Raw genomic sequence first — 19,351 nt, 5'->3', positions numbered from 1 at the left:
AAGCCTAGAGAAGGACACCTTTTGCCTGTATCCTGGTTAATTTATTGCCTACGAAACCCTAACATTTAATGAGAAATCAGAAGTTTCCTCACATAGTTAAAGGTAGCATTGTAAAACGGGGATCTGCAGAAACCAGCCTGCTTGAACCGGTGAGGTGACTAGAATGAGGCTGTGAAGCAAGAGCCTGTTCTTAAAGCTAGTCGTATCATTTGACTTTATAGTGATATTTAGTGACGTACTTACCCTTTCTGCCCTTTCTCACAGAAGAATTAAAACCAAGAGCAGGAAAATACCCCTTACTTCGTGGCTGAGTGACTGGGATGTTCTCCTGGAGGAAGCATTTTTCAACCCCCTGTTTTGCTGGGTTTTAGTCATGTTTTCTTGCCTCCAAAATGAATGTGTCACTGGGTTCCTTGGGCACATAACCCTACTTGAAAAATCCTGTCCCTGTCAGTCTTCGATGAAAGTATGATTTGATGGGCACACTTATTACTAGTGTCTCAAAGAGTACTGGATCATGTCTAGACAACCAGGCAGATGGAGAAATCCTGCTCGTGCATAGTTCTGTGCTTTGCTTTCCAATTGCCTGGTAGAATTAAACTTCTGTACATCTTCCTGATAGAGACTGGGATAGTTCATGGTTAGATAACTGCTATGCAAAGTTTCTAAGAATCTTACTGCGTCATAGTTTTTTATTTCATTGGGTCTCAATAACAATAAAATTGCTGCAGGGTTAACACCTCGAGGAATTGTTATAGGAACTCTTTTGGGAATGGTGCTTCATGTAAGATTTAGTCCGGACGATCAACAAGTGGCAGTATGTGCTGGAAACCAGATCTACATGTTAAGTGCAAAGGTGAGGTACCGTTCTTTGTAGCCATGGTACTGGTATTTCTTTAACTTATTCACTTTCAAATAAAATCATGACACGGAAATGTCAGAATTATTAGGCAAAAGCATTATTTTTTATCATATAGGTGAAAATGAGTGCAAACTAATGATTGATAATGCATCATACACCACATAAAAAACTAGATTAAAAATTTGAAGTGAAATAATATGTCAACAACTTGGAAGAAGAAATCATTCTGAGGACATCTGAAAACATACTCCTATATCATTAATTCTGAAGAAATAAATGTAATGTGTAGTGGTTTTGCCAGCAGGATGATACACAGGCCTGCAGTTTCAATAAGAAGAATCTTATTGTAATAGTATTTTGAATCCAAATCTGACAAATTTTATCTACAGATATTAATTATTAAAACACTTAACTAATGGTCATTTTTAGTTTGAAATCTGTTCTGTTTTTATTTTGACTTGACTAATCACAGAAAGAAGCTGTCCTGGCTGAACTGAATGGCCACCTTGCTCCAGTGACTGCTGCTGAGTTTTGCACACGGGAGAAAAGTATGCTTATATCAGTGTCAGAAGACAGAACCTTTAAGGCAAGGAAATTGTAGACCTGTACTTTTAAAAATATTTTTTAGTGAATATGGGCATCTTTTTTTTTTTCTCTTTAAATATTTTCTGAAGATTAAGCAAAAGTCGCCTTCGACTCTCCAGAGATCAGGATGTTGTTCTTAGAGTTGCTTGGGAAACTATTGTAAAAATTTATTACTTTTAAAAAAGAACAATGCACGTTTTATATATTCAAAACTTTCTACAGGAAAGTGTTAACTGGTGACTATTATAATTAGTGAACAGAAATAAAATATTTTGATCAGTTTGGCTGTAACTGAAGTGTTGCAGTATGCTGAATTCAATGAAAGCATTTCACTTTGAGTCTGCTGACATTAATTGGAAATTTCCCTTTTGAGAACGTTAATTTGGGTTATTGTATGCAATGGCTGGGTTGTTGCATACTGGTAAGATTTTTTGCCAGGCAACATTTTATGTGATGACACCATGGATTGCTGCTGCTGTACATGATGACAGTTGAAGGTAAGTTAGACAGTAAGGGGAAACAAGGAACCTAAGTGAACTCAGGTATATATTCCAGGACATATTTGTGTGGATACCTTAACCTTAACTAGATACAATTTAGTCTACTACCAGTTGTTGTCTATATGATTCTAAACATTTCATTCTACAAGCTAATGTAAAATTAAAGTTTCTATATTAAATGTTGATTTTTTTTCCCCTTAAGTTTGCTTTTTATGTAACTCTTTGTTCTGGAAAAAAATGTGGTTTTGATTTTTTGCCCTGCTCTTGGGCAAAAAAAAAAAGGGCTAAGATTGAATTGGAATTTTAGGAAATAATAATTCTGACTTTCTGACTTATTGTTTCTTATTTAGTTTATGTTGATTTAAGAAATTAAATCAAGATAAAAATGACTGAAGGAAAAGGTCTATATCTTCCCTCATATTAATTTAATGAAGGCTTGATACATTATGACTTGATAAATTATGCAAAATCCTAATGAATAAGTTTTGGTTGTGTTTTTTTTTTAAACCTCACGAAATGTTGGGAATAAAATGACAATCAAATTGAAATACTTGGTAAGTCTCTCAGATAGTTTAGGAAGTCTTCAAGTTTTACTTTCTCTGCCTGATTCTGCAGATCAGGGGTAATTCTCTTGAGAGTGTTCTATGATAGTTGGCTCCTGTGATTGCAGGACTTGCAGTGTCCAAAACCTTGTGCTCTCCTAGCCTTTTTACTTGGGTAAAATGAAAAGGGAGATGGGCATGGTGAAACAGATGAGAATCTCTTCACATAAGTTTGTGAAACAAGATCTTAGGAAGAAACTTTTCAGAGAATGATGTTTAAATTCAGAGAGGAATGAAATGTGAACAAAGAGAAAAGCTTGGGAGCTGAAAAAAGCCTCATGACCATGTTCAGAAAGCAGCGACTGTCTGGCTCTAAATTTTTCAATCCCATCTGTGATAGCTACAATAAATGTAGTGGAAGTATTTGCGAAGAGAAGTGCTCATTGAAGTAGCAACATGAGAGGAAAAAAGTGATTTTATTTAGCTTTCTGAACTAACTATTAAGCATAGGATGCATCACTTAGAAACAGTCACGTTAATAATTAAAGTTGACTTATATGTGGGTTTATAGATCATAATAAGTAAAATTGTCATTAATAATGACCTCTTATCCCAGAGCCCAGTATGAAAATGGTGAAATTGTGCAAGCTTTCTCTGTGAAATCTAGAACCAATTCAGTCAAGCCTTTTATCATTAATTTGGCTTAGGTAACTCAGAGATCAACCTAAGCAAAAATGATAATAATTACTTGTAAGTACTTTGTGTATCCATACCAGATGAGTTTCACTTTTTTTTCACTATGGATGCTTATACATTAAACAAAATCCTACGTAGCTAGAAAAAAATGCTGAAAAAAATCCTTACCATATTGCATCACTATCAATGGCTACATTTCTCCACATTATGACCATTAAAATTTCTGTCTTCCTTAAAGATCTAAGTAGATGCCTATCTTTACTTTTTTTTTTCAAAGGTGTGGGACTATTCTACTGGCCAGTTAATGTATCAGTCAGGAGTACTAACAGGTGAGTTGTCTTGTTTATGTATACTTTTTCACAGCAAACAAATCCTCTCTCTAAACAATGATAGAAAATTATTCCAGAAGTATTTAGTTGTTTAAGTGAGAAATTTCTAGTAGACTAGGTACTAGTAAACATCCTTTAAAACCAGTAATAAATATATTTTCCTTTAAAGCGTGCTTCTGGGTAGATACTTTTAGTGTAATTTCATAAAAAGCTCTTTTTGTTTACGTTGTGGTCTAACTGTTGTTGTTTACTGAGATATACATCTCTCTCTTTTTTTGTAAATACAGTTCCATTGCCTGAGTACTATGTGCCTGTTTTCTTTTAAGTCTTGTATATGACATGGAAGAAAATACTTTAAGTATACAATGTGTAAATTTATTAACAGTGTCTGTAGCTCTCTACATATATTGACTTTAAAGGTGGGAAGATGAGAGCAAAAGTAGAGAAGAGGAGGAGGGCAAACGTCATCTCCAGTGCAGAAGGAACTCCTCCATCAATAGTTTTCCAACAGGAGCCATAAAAGACCTGCTCAAACTCCTTGTTTGTTGTTTCTGCTTGTGGTGCTCTTACTGGTGACTGGAGCACACACTGGGGGCATGAGCTGCATAGAGATTGGTTGCTAAGCTTTGTACATAGGTGTTATTAGATGACTTCATGTGAACTAAAAGCTAAAGCCACAAAGCATAGTGCAACCATGACAATTGCAGTAAGGGATTTTATCAGACATCTTTATGAACAGGAGGATTCAATTTTGAATCATGTATTTAATTAAATATCTGATTTTTGTCTACTCTGGAAATAATTTTATTGTTTTTTTTTAAGCAGCATGTCCTTTGCTAAGTCTGCTAATTGATGAAGAAAATAAACAGATTATCACTGGATGTGCTGAGGGACAGGTAAGTGTTACGCACTTAACTTAATCCCTATATCAAAACAGTCTACTACTATTAATATATCTGCTTAAAAAAAGCTTCACAATCTTCATACATGTTTAAACAACAGTTCAAACAACAGTTATTTTAATAAACATAATTCGTTTGTGCACAAACATATGGTATATGAGACCTCTATTGCAAAATGGAAACTTTTTCCTGAAAACCAGGAAAGTTTTTAAGAACACAATCAGTTATTATATGAGAAGTACACTCAGAAGCTATAAATATATCTCTTTTAAAAGAAAAATGGAGGAAAAAAGAATTCTCCTATTTGCGCCAAGGAATGAGACATGAGAATAAATGGAAGTGACTGTGATTTCACTATCTTGGAATTCTAATCAAAATTTGATAAATGTGAATATGTATTTCACCTCCTCTTTAATTTAATATTAAGAACATGAGATTTTCCAGTTGTTTTCCTTCAGTGTTACTACTCAGGGAATTGTGAAGAAAACTAAAGATTTGCATATAGTGATGACCAAAAATGGAAATCACGTTCTTGACTCAGCAAGGAATTTCATGCAGGTTACCTGTAATTTTTAACTATAGCAAACAGTTGATGAGGAGTTTTTTTCAAAGATATAAATTTGTGGGAATTGGATGTGCAGTTCAAACTAATAATGGCTGCTTTCAGTAATACTGAATATATTGTGATTATATGATATATAATTCAAACCTGTAATTGAATTTCTGGTCCAAGATGAGATTCTAGGTACAAAACTTTATTAGTTACATAAACAGTTTTAAACAGTGGATGTTTAGTCTGCATTCATATAATCTTTATGTTTGGTGTCAAAAGGTTATTGCAATTGCTTTTTCTTTTTTTGCAGCTTTGGATCTTCAGTTTAATCAGTGATCATAATTACCGTTTTGTGGCACGTATCAACTTAAAGAAAAAGCAAGAGAAATTCTGTAATAGAGTGTGGAAGTCTGGAAAAGAAATAGGTAGCACAGCACTAGAATTCTGTTTATGGTCTGTTCTAGTTGCTAATGGCTACTGAGTGTGTGGGTTTTATACCTTGAGTATGTATTATAAGTGATAAAGGTATGAGTCTCAGACTGTGATGTGGAAGTCTTACTGAAGCTGATGTCAAGTTGGTTATTGACATATATGGAAGGAATTATGCATGTATGTCTGCTATGTGTCTGCTTATAAAACATTGCATGATGCGAACTATTAAGTATTTGGGTTTTATTGAGTTCATTGCCCAAGGCTTTAGCGAGAACAGAATCAGTGCCTCAAAATTCTTCCATTGTTTAAGTGAAGTAGCATTTCACAGTTACCTTTGAAGCTTCTAGGAATCTCTCTATTTTATTTTATTTTATTTTATTTTATTTTATTTTATTTTATTTTATTTTATTTTATTTTATGTATTTATTTATTTAATTAGTACCAGTGCCTCCACGATATGACATTTCCCTGGCTGTGGTGTTTCTAGTGGTATAACACAGACTGCTTGTAAGTCTTTAAAGGCTGCACTAGTAACCTCAGTAAGGTGATTCTGTGTTCCCAAATGAGGCAATCAGATTACATGCACTCTAGCTGAAGTGAGTTGAGGTCCTCTTAAAGGCAAATAAGAGGGAGCTTTCTTTAGGGAGAGGGAGATCTGGTTTTTCCGTGTTTGCTCTTTTTCTGGCTTCAGTGACTGTTCTATTCTTAGCTGCCTAGTGGTCCAGCTTCAAAATCCTAAGGTCCTTACCTAGTGAGAAAGACTGCTACATTTCTTGTCATGCTTTTAAATATTTGGAGATCACTTTCATCTTTGGGTGTTTCAGAGAGTAATGTAGGGTCTATGCCTAACACTGAATTCAGTGCTAGTAGTTCCAAGGTGTGAACCTCACATGCATGGTGGATTAGAGACTCCGTGGGAAGATGAAACTGAGATGGCTTTACATCTTGGTTTTGGATTACTTTGTAACTTTAGTGTCAAGGGAATTTTCAGACTAAGAAGTGGAAAGGTAACCAGTGTTTTTAAAGGTTGTTGGAATATGGCTTTCAGAGTCACTATTTGAGTTGAACATAACTAAATTCTGCCTAAAGTCTTTAAGCAGGCTCTTTAGGTTTTATATATAGGTATTTGAATGAAGATGGTGCTAAAAATAACATAATAATTAGGAAAGGGATTTCAGGAGGCTGACTCTTTGGATATATCCATCTTTTGAAACAGAAAATTCTGGAGTGTAGTCTTAGTTTTTGCTACTTTACTACTTTGATTCTCCCTTAAATCCTGTCTGTTTCCCTTATTTAATTGTTTTTTGATAGGTAGTATTGCTGATTGTCTTTCTTAGGTAAAGAGCAAAATACTTCCAAGCTTTGCAAAACAAACAATGTGAGACCAGAAGGATCAGTGGAAACATCATTGCCTGTCCTCTTAATTGAACCCTGTGACTTTTTAGTATGTTTCCATAATGAAGAAAACAAGTAAGTCCTTTAAAATACCAAGTGTTTGGCTGGAATATTTTCCTAGCTTTCCCTGTTTGTTCTGAGATTATTTTCACTTCTATGTACTATTTTCAAAAAAAATTGAACAGGAGAGTTAGAATGCATTTAGTACAAGTTTCTGTGGCCTGCTTTTAAGTAGAAAGTATACACAAACATACGAAGTTAAAACTGACTTCTATCAGAGAAATAATTTTTGAAGATGGCATTGGGAATGTCCATTTTAGTATCTATTGATAGTAGTTGATCAGGGAAGATAAATTAAAACAAATAGTTGAGAAGCAAATTAACATTTAAAAGCCCAGGTTATTTTTAATTTGCTTTCCTAAGGAAATAAGTCTGATATAATCAATTTGCCTGTGTCAGACGGCCTTCTAAATTTAAATAACTTTTGAACTGCATAGCCTGTTCTAGCCAGACTTCTGTCAGAGAGACAGACATTTCAAAGCATGATGTTTTTACTCCTTCCCATAGAATTGTTAGGACATGTGGAGGAGAGATGCCTAAATTAATGCTTATATTACATTTCTTTCCTGAAGAGGAGTTTAGCTATATTATCAGATACCTGTGAATCTGTCCAGGATAGTGCCAGATACTTAGAATGACTTGGATTTTTTTGTTATTTATGATGGTCATTTTCATAAATTTCTCAGCCACACCGTATTTTAGGAAACACTTCTATCACCCTTTGCCCGGTGGTGGATTGTATGGGTATAACTGCCTGGTTAGATATATAAACATTTTTTGGTAAAAAGGCAAGGAAAATACCCAGCAAACTTAGATAATTTTGTTTGTCTGTATGTGAAACTGGATTTTTAAGATGCACATCTCAGATATACTTTATTGGAATGTTAGAGCTCTAAGGCCAGAATATGAATTATTACAGTCAGTTTTGTTGCTTGTATAATACCACTCTCAAATCACCAAAACTTTGTCTTCATTCACAGAATCAGAATCACAGAATCACACAAGGTTGGAAAGGACCCATTGGATCATCGAGTCCAACCGTTCCTAACACTCCCTAAACCATGTCCCTAAGCACTTCATCCACCCGTTCCTTAAACACCTCCAGGGAAGGCGACTCGACCACCTCCCTGGGCAGCCTGTTCCAGTACCCAATGACTCTTACTGTGAAGAATTTTTTTCTGATATCCAACCTGAACCTCCCCTGACGGAGCTTCAGGCCATTCCCTCTAGTCCTGTCCCCTGTCACTTGGGAGAAGAGGCCAGCTCCCTCCTCTCCACAACCTCCTTTCAGGTAGTTGTAGAGAGTAATAAGGTCTCCCCTCAGCCTCCTCTTCTCCAGGCTAAACAACCCCAGCTCTCTCAGCCGCTCCTCATAAGACTTGTTCTCCAGCCCCCTCACCAGCTTTGTTGCTCTTCTCTGGACACGCTCCAGAGCCTCAACATCCTTCTTGTGGTGAGGGGCCCAGAACTGAACACAGTATTCGAGGTGCGAATTAAAACTATATATTAAAACTATAGGTTTGATTTGAACTACAGGACAGCTTTAAAGATGGATAGTTTTCCAAAGATGAAGAATCCACCATGTCCCTAGTTAAATTGTTCCAGCAAGTGACTCATTCGATTTTACTTCTGATCTGAATTACCTTCTTGTATAGTTATTGGCTCTTAGTATGTTTTTCTATACTGATAGTCTAGAGCCAATTACTATCAATTCCCTCCTTGCATAGCCAATTATAGCTCACGAACAAGTTATCTCTACATGTCTGGCTAGAAGAGTTTGCATCTTGTATAAGGCATGTTTTCTGTAATATGTTATACATTTGCTTTTTCTGAAATTCAAAGTAATTTCTTTTTCAATGCCCTTTTTGGACATGGTTGCCACAGTAATAGATTAATTGTAATAATTGTCTGAATTGGCATGGCATCACTTTCCAAAACTCACCTCGTACTGCCTGGCATTGTACATCTAAGGACTATTTACCCTTTCAGCTATCAGAATAAATTTTTTCTCCTTTTTTTTTAATAGATCTTCTGCCCTAAATACTAGCTATTTTTGGATAGGAAGCTCTACTGGCTTGTTAATAATTAATATGGCAAACTTTGAATTAGAAGCTTCTTTGTCTTACAAAGGTATGATTCTAAAATATCTGGCTATACCATGAAGTGATTGCTTTTCTTTATTATTTGATATAAATAGTATAAGTATTTGTTTGTAAAATAGCAGACTACAGTAGAAATGAAGTGTTTTTTAAAACAATGTTTTTTTCTAATTAATTTCTGTATGTTTTTCTGGCATTACTGACTTGTCTCAGAATATATGTCAGCACTAGATTTCTGTAGTGGCTAGCAATGATTTTTTTATCTGATTTTGCAGTTTATGAATGCTAAATGCAAGGAGTGTTATTCTGTTCCTACTTTACAATGTGGGGGTAAGCTAGAAGGGTATACACCGAAGACAGCAGGTTATGATGGTGTCAGATTAGTATGAGTAATTTTTTTTTCTGTTTTAGTGATAGTTTTTTCTTTCAAAATGCAAATACAATTTTACAGCACTATGTTCTTTATGGTAAAGATTACAGTGACCTCAGCATTCGTTTTGCTGGATCGTGTGCATTGACAAGGAAGGCAGTTGATGGAAAGGTGAGTATATAGTAGACATTGATTTAATGGAATGTTTACATTTCCATTTACTTACAGATTAATGTACACATTTGTTTTGCTTTATGTGAATTACACATTTTTTTCTCTGAAGAAGGCTGATTCTTCTTTATGGAATCTACTAGTTTAAACAGTTGGGTAGTTTTAAAGCTCTCACAATTTATATACTGTCCAAAGCAATGAATAAGTGAAAGGTGAATTTTTTTTAATGGTGTTCAGTGTGTACCTTGAAAGCCAAGAATGACCATTAGAGGAGCAGAAGTGATCTTTTAGGGAAAAAAAGATATAAGCATTGTTACACTTTGTTTCTCAAACAAAGGGAGTTGTTTAGCCTGGAGAGAGGAAGCTGAGGGGAGTCCTGATTGCTTTCTACAACTACCTGAAAGGTGGTTGAGAGAAGGGAGCTGGCCTCTTCTCCCAAGTGACAGAGGACAGGACCAGGGGGAATGGCCTCAAGCTGCGTGAGGGGAGGTTCAGGCTGGACATCAGGAAAAAAAATTTCTTGGACAGGGTCATCAGGCACTGGCAGAGGCTGCCCAGGGAGGTGGTTGAGTCACCATCTCTGGAGGTGTTGGTCCTTTCCAACCTAGTGATTCTATGATTCAAATGATTTCCAAGAAACCTGTGAAAACTATTTGAGCTGTGAGAAAATTTCTGTGGAAAGTCACTAAAAGTGCTTTTGAAGAAATGAAAGGCATTCTTATTTTTATACTCCATTTTTGATGTTACAATTTTCCTACAGAACTGAGCTAAATCTAGGCCTTTCTGCATATTTAATGTAGGAGTGCTTTGTTTCAAAGAACATTTTGTTTTAAATTCTCTTCCTAGCATGTTCTCAGCATGTCTCTGAGACCAGTCTTTCTTCCATGGTTGCTTCTTTTCTCACAATGCTTACTGCAGAAATAACTCCATCGTAGAAAGTATTGGAATTCTTGTGACTGTTGGATGTGCAAGTCTGTTAAAACACATAATTATGCAACATAACCATATTTTTGAAAGACAGCACTTTTTACCATTTAATACTCTGCAAGACTATACCCATGGATATTTTTTAATAATTTTCATGAATGACAGTGATTTTATTTTCCATTACAAATGCTTCAGTGTGAGAACTTAAATTTTGAAGGTAATGAAGTGTTATGCTATGGTTTAATTGCTGCAGGTTTTCTGCTTGATCACCTCAATGTTTGAAGATATGATTGCTGTGTTGGAAATCAACCTTGCTGCATTGGTGAGAACTCAGCAGAGTGATTTTCTCCGACGTGAAAATGAGAACAGTCTGTCAGTTATTGCCAGGTGCAGAATAACTTTAAACTTTTTTTTCCTCTGAGTTGGATTATGCATTTGTTTTCCTGACACTGAAGTGCATCACATGGTTTTGTACAGTGCTGTTTGTTGACACGGTTTTATTTTGCTTGTTTTCCTGTCAAGGAAATGCTTTCCTTTTATCAAGTGGAAGAAATCACAGAATGGTTGAAGTTGTAAGGCACCTCTGTAGGTCATCTTGTCCAACTGCTCAGCTCAGGCAGGGTCACCTAAAGCCAGTTGTCCAGCACCAAGTCCCAACAGTTTTGGAATATCTCCAAGGAGGGAGACTCCATACCCCCTCTGGGCAACCCGTGCCAGTGCTCAGTCATCCTCATGGAAAAATGTGTTTCCTGGTGTTCAGAGAGAATCTCCTGTATTTCAGTTTTTGCCAATTAATTCTTGTCCTTTCAGTGGGAACTGGGCACAGAGCCTGGCTGTCTTTATTACAGCCATATGCTGGTGCTTGGGGTTGTTCCTCCTTAGGTACAGCACTTTGCACTTACCCTTGTTGAACTTCGTGAGGTTTCTGACAGCCCGTTTCCCCAGACTGTGAATGTCTGGATGGCAGTGCAACCTTCTGGTGTATCAAACACTCCTCTCAGTTTTGTGTCATCAGCAAGTATGGTAGTGCTAAACTCTGCTCCTTCATCCCTGTTATTGGTGTAGATGTCAAACGGAGTTGGAACCCATATTTACGCTGGGGGTACTCCACTAGCTACTGGCCACCAACTGAATTTTGTGCCACTCATCGTCACCATCTGGTCCTGACTGTTTAGCTGGTTTTCAGCCCACCTCACCGTGCGCTCATCCAGCCCATACTTTGTGAGCTTGTCTGTGAGGATCTTATGGGAGATAGTGGGGAGAGCCTTACTGATGTCAAAGTAGACAATATCCACTGCTCTCCACTCATCTACCAAGCCACTTATTTCATCATAGATGTTTATCAAGTGGATCAAGCATGGCTTCCTTGATGAATCCATGCTGAGTTCTGTTTTCTTGTTCTTCATATGCCTGTAAATGGTTTCCAGCAGTCTTGAATCAATGAAAAAACCCTACAATATACACTGAAGTACAGATTTCAGTGTTTGTAATAAAATAATTAGTGAATATTTATGGGAATGATATTTAACATGTAAATGCAATGGTCTGTGAATATAATAAGGGCCAAGGCTTGTTTGTGCTGTTGGGTCTCTGTGCTGATAACTAATACACTATGCCTGATTTATATTGATAAAAACTGCACTGGTATCACAGGTATACATAGACACATGTAGGCAAATAGATAAAAGGAAGTTCTGACACCTTTGCCTAATATGATGCTTTTGTTTGTTGCATTGATCAATTTTTGTGCTTGGGTTTATAATTTAGGTGTTCTTTATTGACAAATTCTCCATTGTGCAAAACCTTAAAGAAAAACGTGAAAGAACCTTCTACTAAAAAACTTGGTAGGTATAAACCAACCTTGAAATGAATTAATAAATTATAATTTAAATGACAGTAACTGACTCACCACTGGCTGGTACCTAATAAAATCAAAATGTTTATTTCTGTTTTAAATATATATTGTATGACATTTTTATTTTAGTAAGAAGAATTTTATACTTCTAGTAGTAATTCATATCCTACCTATGTGTTTGTATTGAGAATGATAGTTATAGGATATTATTCTTCTTTTAAAAACAGTTCTCTGGGAACTTTCCGTGGATGTTAAAAAAAAAATAGAGTGTAGAATGTTTACATTTTTCATGAGTCATTCTTTTTCCACAGGTTGTAATCAATTTTTCTGTATAATTTGTAATTTTTTTCTCAACTTTGATTACCTGTTTTAATTAATTTTATTGTCCAGAATAGTCTTTTGTCAATACAAGTTTAGGAAATTAATTTTTGCCTCAATGTTTGGAAACAAAAGGTCTGACTTCCAGTTGCTGTTCAAGCACTTGTATATTCTTTGCTTACCAACAGTAAAGCAAAGTCCAAAAAAATCTGCAAAATATTTTTTTCTTCATCACCATTTATTTAGGAAAGATATAAAAACACTGGTAGCTGTAGACATATAGAAATAGTCTGGTTTTACTATACTGATTATCCTTGTTGGATCTGTAGAATGTCAAAGGCTTGTCTTTAGTGTTGTATGATATTACGAGAATGCATCTATATTGCTTTAGCTAGAATTCCAGACTGCTTTGGGGACACAGCACTGATCACAGAATCACAGAATCACAGAATCACAAGGTTGGAAAGGACCCATTGGATCATCGAGTCCAACCATTCCTAACACTCCCTAAACCATGTCCCTAAGTACTTCATCCACCCGTTCCTTAAACACCTCCAGGGAAGGCGACTCGACCACCTCCCTGGGCAGCCTGTTCCAGTACCCAATGACTCTTACTGTGAAGAATTTTTTTCTGATATCCAACCTGAACCTCCCCTGACGGAGCTTCAGGCCATTCCCTCTAGTCCTGTCCCCTGTCACTTGGGAGAAGAGGCCAGCTCCCTCCTCTCCACAACCTCCTTTCAGGTAGTTGTAGAGAGTAATAAGGTCTCCCCTCAGCCTCCTCTTCTCCAGGCTAAACAACCCCAGCTCTCTCAGCCGCTCCTCATAAGACTTGTTCTCCAGCCCCCTCACCAGCTTTGTTGCTCTTCTCTGGACACGCTCCAGAGCCTCAACATCCTTCTTGTGGTGAGGGGCCCAGAACTGAACGCAGTACTCGAGGTGCGGTCTCACCAGTGCTGAGTACAGAGGGAGAATAACCTCCCTGGACCTGCTGGTGACCCCATTTCTGATACAAGCCCAGATGCCATTGGCCTTCTTGGCCACCTGGGCACACTGCTGGCTCATGTTCAGTCGGCTGTCAACCAGCACCCCCAGGTCCTTCTCTTCTGTGCAGCTCTCCAGCCATTCTTCCCCCAGTCTGTAGCGCTGCATAGGGTTGTTGTGCCCCAAGTGCAGGACCCGGCATTTGGCCTTGTTAAACCACTTCCCATTGGTCTCGGCCCAGCAGTCCAGCCTGTTCAGATCCCTTTGCAGAGCCTCCCTACCCTCCAGCAGGTCGACACTTCCTCCCAGCTTAGTGTCATCTGCAAACTTGCTAAGGGTGCACTCGATGCCTTCATCCAGGTCATTGATAAAGACATTGAACAGAGCTGGACCCAGTACTGAGCCCTGAGGAACTCCACTTGTGACTGGCCTCCAGCTGGAGTTAACTCCATTGACCACCAAATGATGCCTCTACTACTCTTGTTGATACTTCACACTCAAGTAGATTAGGTGCTGTAAGAAAATCCTATGGTCTTTTATAGGAAGTGGTACTGGGAGCTTCCCAGGAAGGACTTTTTTCTGCCTGGTTGCTACATAAAGAGAAAGGATAGTTGGTGGGAGTTGAAGGAACTTCTATTCTCAGCATAGTAAATGTGCCCATGACATCACTCCCCATGCACCTGAAGTTTTCCCTGTGGGAATATCAACAAGATTTCCCCCTTTACACCGTTCATTTAATTATGTTGTTTCTGCTGATATGAAATGCTCATATTTAGTTTTGGGCTGGAGGCTGCCCTTCGGGGTTCTTGTTTAGCAATGTGAATGCAGACACTGATAATGTGTTACTTAAGCCATGTAAAACCCCAAACATTTATGTGTACCCACCAGCCAGTTTGTTAATGACCTTTAGATTCATTTCGTATTCCAAAACCAAGGTTTGAAAATACTGTAGGTAGTGTGTGTAAGTCTAAGCATAAAATAGGCAACTACAAAACACATCTGTGAACAAATGATGAAAAAAGCTCCTCAGAGCAATATTCATGTTTATTAAACGTTTAAAGAAGTTTCTACTCATTGATGTTATTGGAAGATAGTTGTTATGTAGTGTAACAGTTTGTATTTTTTTCGAGGTATCATTATTTTAGATTGATTGATTATAAATGTGTTTTGTAACACACTATTTCTACTGCGGTAGCTTAACTAAGTATCTACCTTCACTGTAAAAATATAATGTTAATTTAATGAAAATTGAATTATTTTGCCACAGGAGTGAAAAGCACAGTGAAAGATCAGCCACTGGTTTTCCATAATAAAATTAAGTCATCAGGTTATACAGCAGTACCACAGTGAGTAGATATTGTCTGTTTTATGGAGGTATGATGTATTGTCACATAACAGAGCCATGTAGTCTCATGACCCGTGGAAAAAAAATGCTATTATAAACCAAAAAAAATTAGAAATGTCATAAACCAAAATTTTCACAGCTTCTGGTTAGTGTTTGACTCCTTTCAAAATCTATACTAGACATCCTATCTTTTTCATGTAATTAAACTCTTGTTTCTTGAGCTTGCAGAAAGAAATCTTAAGAACTTTATATGAATGGATTTTGACCTTCAGAATGCATTATCCAACTCACAGAAAGCAAAACCTAGGTGCAAACTCGAGCAATAGATAATTACAAATTTATATTGTCATCAATGTGTACATTATCTCACCTACTGACATTATTAATAGACATAATAATAATAAGAAGGAAGTAGGATTGCTTTTTTTTGATGTGAACTATTTCTCTCATGCAACATGTAATGTTTCATATAGAACAGTCTATGTGCTTTGTTGTAGAACGACCATGTTTTCTCCAAATAGTAACCTGAAGAAAAGTGAGGTATCAAAGAGGAAGACCAGTTGTAAATGGTAGGTAATCTGGCAAGTCTGTTAGGGGAGGAATAAATTAAAATGAGGATAAATACAGTTCTGCTGGAAAGATGGCTTGTAGTTCTTTTCTAATTGGAACTTTTTGGCTAGGAGTATCAGTGGAACTAAAAGTTTTTGTAAATTTGAAATAAAATGACTGTAGCAAGTGATTTGTGTTATCACTAGCAATTAAATTTGAGTAAGTCTTACATAGAAAAGAAAATGTACACATCTATTTTCTTGGATTTTTGTTGCTAGAAAGCTAGAAAGAATAACAGGTGCTAAATATGGTTGGAGTCTAAGTTGCAACATGTTCTTGAGCTGCAGTTCTAATTAGAAATACAACTGAATGTGGCGCAGTGAGACTTAGCTGATTCGTGTCATGACCCTAAAACCACTTTATATTAAGCTAATGCAAACTTACTTTAGTGGATTTAAACAGATTATACGTAATGGTACAATTTGACCAGGCGATTCATCATGACTCTGGACATTTGTGCTAACGGGTGAGGTATGTTAAATAGTGATATTACACATAGTTTTTTCTCTTTGGATTATATAGTGTCTTTGTTCTACATAATACAAACATAAAAGTAAAGAAAGAATAATGCCATCATTTTTCTTTTTTTAAAAAACCCTGTTTCTTAAACACCTAATAGCTCAAGACTGAGTTTTTGTTATCCCTGCACACATGGGCGAATCTTTAGATGAGCACTTCAGATGATTTCAAGATTGATTTGTGCTATTTTGTGATAAGTTAAGCTATTTAGCACTTTAAGTTTTGTGTGGGGTATTTTTAGTATCTTGTTGAATAGATGATCAATGTAATCCTTATTTTTACATATGGAGGTATTTTTCATATTGTTTATTGTCACAGCAAGGTAGAATTTGCATTCTTTAAATACTTTTAATATAGAGGTGTGCAACTTAAGAAGTTTGATTTTATGTGCAAGTCCATGTTAATTCTTGACCTCATGAATTTGTAACAGTTGGTGATAGGATTAAGTTAAGGATGAATTTAAAATTCATTCCGCCTCTTATTTTGGATTTAACATAACTTTTCCAGGAAATATTTATGTAACAATGTTTTGAATAGCTCCCAAAGCACATTTATTTCATAACTGAAATGAAAATGTAGTAGATTTAGATATCTTAATATTTTTCCTCTTTTTCTCTTTTTTCCTTCTTTGAAGTAAAAATAAAGACTATCCATTGGAAAGTTCTCCTCCGGTCAAATGTGAGAAAGAGATATCTGTTACTTGTAAACCAACCCCAATATGTTGCATCCAGTACTCTGGTATGTATAGGATTTGTAAAATGCACAGTTGTGCCAGTGTTGAGTAAGAAGAACAGTACTTATGTGACATGCTTTATTAAGGCCGTTGATTTACTAGACAAATTACCAGAAAACTTTCTGGCAGTACCATGTACTGTTAGATCATAATTTTTTAACTTGCAAAAGCATTCAAGCTGCTGACACGTATTGGATTCTGATTCTTCTCTGATTTTGTGTCTTGTTTCCTTTTGTACTTATTCTATGGCTTTCCCACTACAACTTGAATATTGGTAGCCTAACAAGTTCTTTCACTAAGGAATTTATTTTCTGAGACGTTTATTCAGTGTCTTTAGTATTAAAAACTTAAGTTAGGTTTCAAAAGAATCATAATACTTCTATTCCTTATGTCAAAATTCTTCAGTTTTTATATATATATAAGTATAAAAAAGGGAATTCTTGCATATAATCCAGAGAATGGTTTTTTTCATAACTGCTTTAGAGAAGTGAAGTCAAGCATGACATATTCCCTCTCCCTTTGTAAAGGTGCTCAGGAGATTTATGAAGGGGGTGTTCAGGTCATGTCTCTTTCAAAAATACTTTCCACAGTGAACCTAGTAGCATTGATTTGAATTCTGCACTTCATTTCCTTACTTCCTCTCACTACTGTTTCCTCTTCCTCCACCCTCACTTATTATTTCCCATAATTTCATTTATCTGCTCTTTATTCTTTTATTTTTTCAGAAAAAAATTTAAGTGAACAGTTAAATTTAACAAATCACTACCATTGTCTAAACATTAAGGGAGTTTATCCTGTTATTGTGTGCCCCTGCTGATTACCAGTATAAATGAAAAGTCTGACTGCACTTGGGTAGCTTTTGGGATGAGCTTATGAAGAAATGTACCATCTTTAAGAAGTGATTCAGAATGACTAATATGTGCTATTTATTCTTATGTGTACGGAAAGGTCATGTGACTTTAAAAAGATTGGAAAAAAAAAGACTGTAAAGAAGCAGTTTTAAATGACTGACTTCTAAACATTTCTGCACTTAAATTTCATAGCACTTTTTTCATGTAAAGTGAATTTCTGCCTTGTGATGAATAGCTCTTTTGAGACTATGTTAAGACAAGCAATGAATTGTGCACAAATTCCTACCAAATTATGCAGTATGAGTTTGTGATGTTCATACAAAATATGTGTTATATTAAATGAATATCTGGTCTATGTTTTGTGTAGTGGCATATATGAATTTTATGATTAAAAACCCCAGCATATTAGGTCCTTGTTTCTTTCAAATATAAATCATTATATACTCTTCTGTGTAGGTGATGGAGAGATGCTGGCTTGCGGCCTGACTGACAAGACTGTACTAATATTCCGTTCTGATCTCACTGATACCTATAATGTTTTTTCAGGTAAATGTATAAATCAAATTATTCAAGCAATAGTGTATAATTGAGTTTAACCTAAAAAGGCGTAGTAATTAAAAGGTCCCACTTACATCACCTTAAGAAGAATCAGGGAGAGGGGATACTTCTGCTTCAAGATGTATAAGTTGTTTCTCTGATTGGTTAATTTTATTCTGGAATTTAAGTGCCTACCAGGTTTTCCCATTTCTCATTTTCTGGGAGTCAGATAGTAATATGTCCTGATATATATTGCAATCTGCATCATGTGTATTGTATTCTGCATTGTGTATATAGATATTACAATAAGGAAATAAAAATAATAAAGCAAATATATGGTAATGATAATATATGTGCATATCGTAGTAATATATTGTAATAGATCATTAGCCAAAAAATTAGCTGTGATGACTTCACAAAAAATGTGTTTCGTTTGCTTCTAAAGAACGTCTCTCTGAATAATAAGGGACCATTCATATGGCGAAATTAGTATCTGCAGAAGTGTATGTGTCTGCAAACATGTGCATTACTTAAAAATGCAGATATGTTAAAAATGAATTCTAAATTTCTACACGAACTATTTGTTCAGGTTTTTATAACAGTATATATATTATGACTCAAAATTCATATAGCAGGGCTGATTTACAGTAGAAGTTCCTAGTAGAAGATGACTATTATCCACCAGCAGGCCTTGAAAAATATAAAAGTAGATTTTTTTAAGTTATTTTAGAAAATTATTTCTAATTAAAAAATCTGATAACCGATTTCTGAAAACTGGAGGATTTTTTTGAGTAACTGTCATTATATTTTGTGGAAGAAGCTGTGGCATTGTAGCCACTAGTGTAAGTAACATTACTGATACTTTTCGTATTAGGAACTCAATGAAAATATACCGTATGGGCAGGGTAGTTGTGTCTTTTTTTTCCACAACAGAAAGTTCATAAACTTTAAAAAATGTTTTTCTTCATGTAGCAACCAACTAATTTGAGCAAATTCACAGCGCAAGTACATAAACTGCAAGCAGGAATGAAATTTTCCAGTTTTATTGACATAATTTTTTAAGTTAACATTGTTTTAGATGATCAGGATTTCTAAAAAATGCAATTAACCAAAATAGATCTGATTTCTGTATTTCCATCCCTTACTTGTTACAAACATCCATAAAAATAATGATAGA

At 35.8% G+C, this 19,351-nt stretch overlaps 1 protein-coding gene across 14 annotated transcripts in view; it reads left to right on the top strand.

The window, feature by feature from the left end:
• Positions 1-19,351, top strand: part of WDR27 (WD repeat domain 27) — a 117,548-nt gene that overhangs the window by 2,896 nt on the left and 95,301 nt on the right. For 10 of the 14 annotated variants that reach the window (XR_008449226.1, XR_008449228.1, XR_008449227.1 and 7 more), the window contains exons 3-16: positions 732-856; positions 1,335-1,448; positions 3,463-3,514; positions 4,337-4,410; positions 5,280-5,394; positions 6,739-6,871; positions 8,883-8,986; positions 9,429-9,496; positions 10,677-10,810; positions 12,191-12,267; positions 14,848-14,926; positions 15,423-15,494; positions 16,688-16,791; positions 18,094-18,183. Coding sequence is in view for 11 of the 14 variants with exons in the window: in XM_054063238.1 (XP_053919213.1) it covers positions 732-856; positions 1,335-1,448; positions 3,463-3,514; positions 4,337-4,410; positions 5,280-5,394; positions 6,739-6,871; positions 8,883-8,986; positions 9,429-9,496; positions 10,677-10,810; positions 12,191-12,267; positions 14,848-14,926; positions 15,423-15,494; positions 16,688-16,791; positions 18,094-18,183 (1,341 nt within the window). In the remaining 3 variants the exon portion in view is untranslated. The remainder of the gene's footprint in view (positions 1-731; positions 857-1,334; positions 1,449-3,462; positions 3,515-4,336; positions 4,411-5,279; positions 5,395-6,738; positions 6,872-8,882; positions 8,987-9,428; positions 9,497-10,676; positions 10,811-12,190; positions 12,268-14,847; positions 14,927-15,422; positions 15,495-16,687; positions 16,792-18,093; positions 18,184-19,351) is intronic. The other 4 variants (XM_054063230.1, XM_054063231.1, XM_054063232.1 and 1 more) reach the window with 4 other exon arrangements.

The sequence above is a fragment of the Cuculus canorus genome, chromosome 3 (genome assembly GCF_017976375.1).
Source record: "Cuculus canorus isolate bCucCan1 chromosome 3, bCucCan1.pri, whole genome shotgun sequence".
Taxonomy (NCBI): domain Eukaryota; kingdom Metazoa; phylum Chordata; class Aves; order Cuculiformes; family Cuculidae; genus Cuculus; species Cuculus canorus.
Note: the sequence above shows the minus strand (reverse complement) of the source record. Positions and strands in the feature narration are given on the sequence as shown.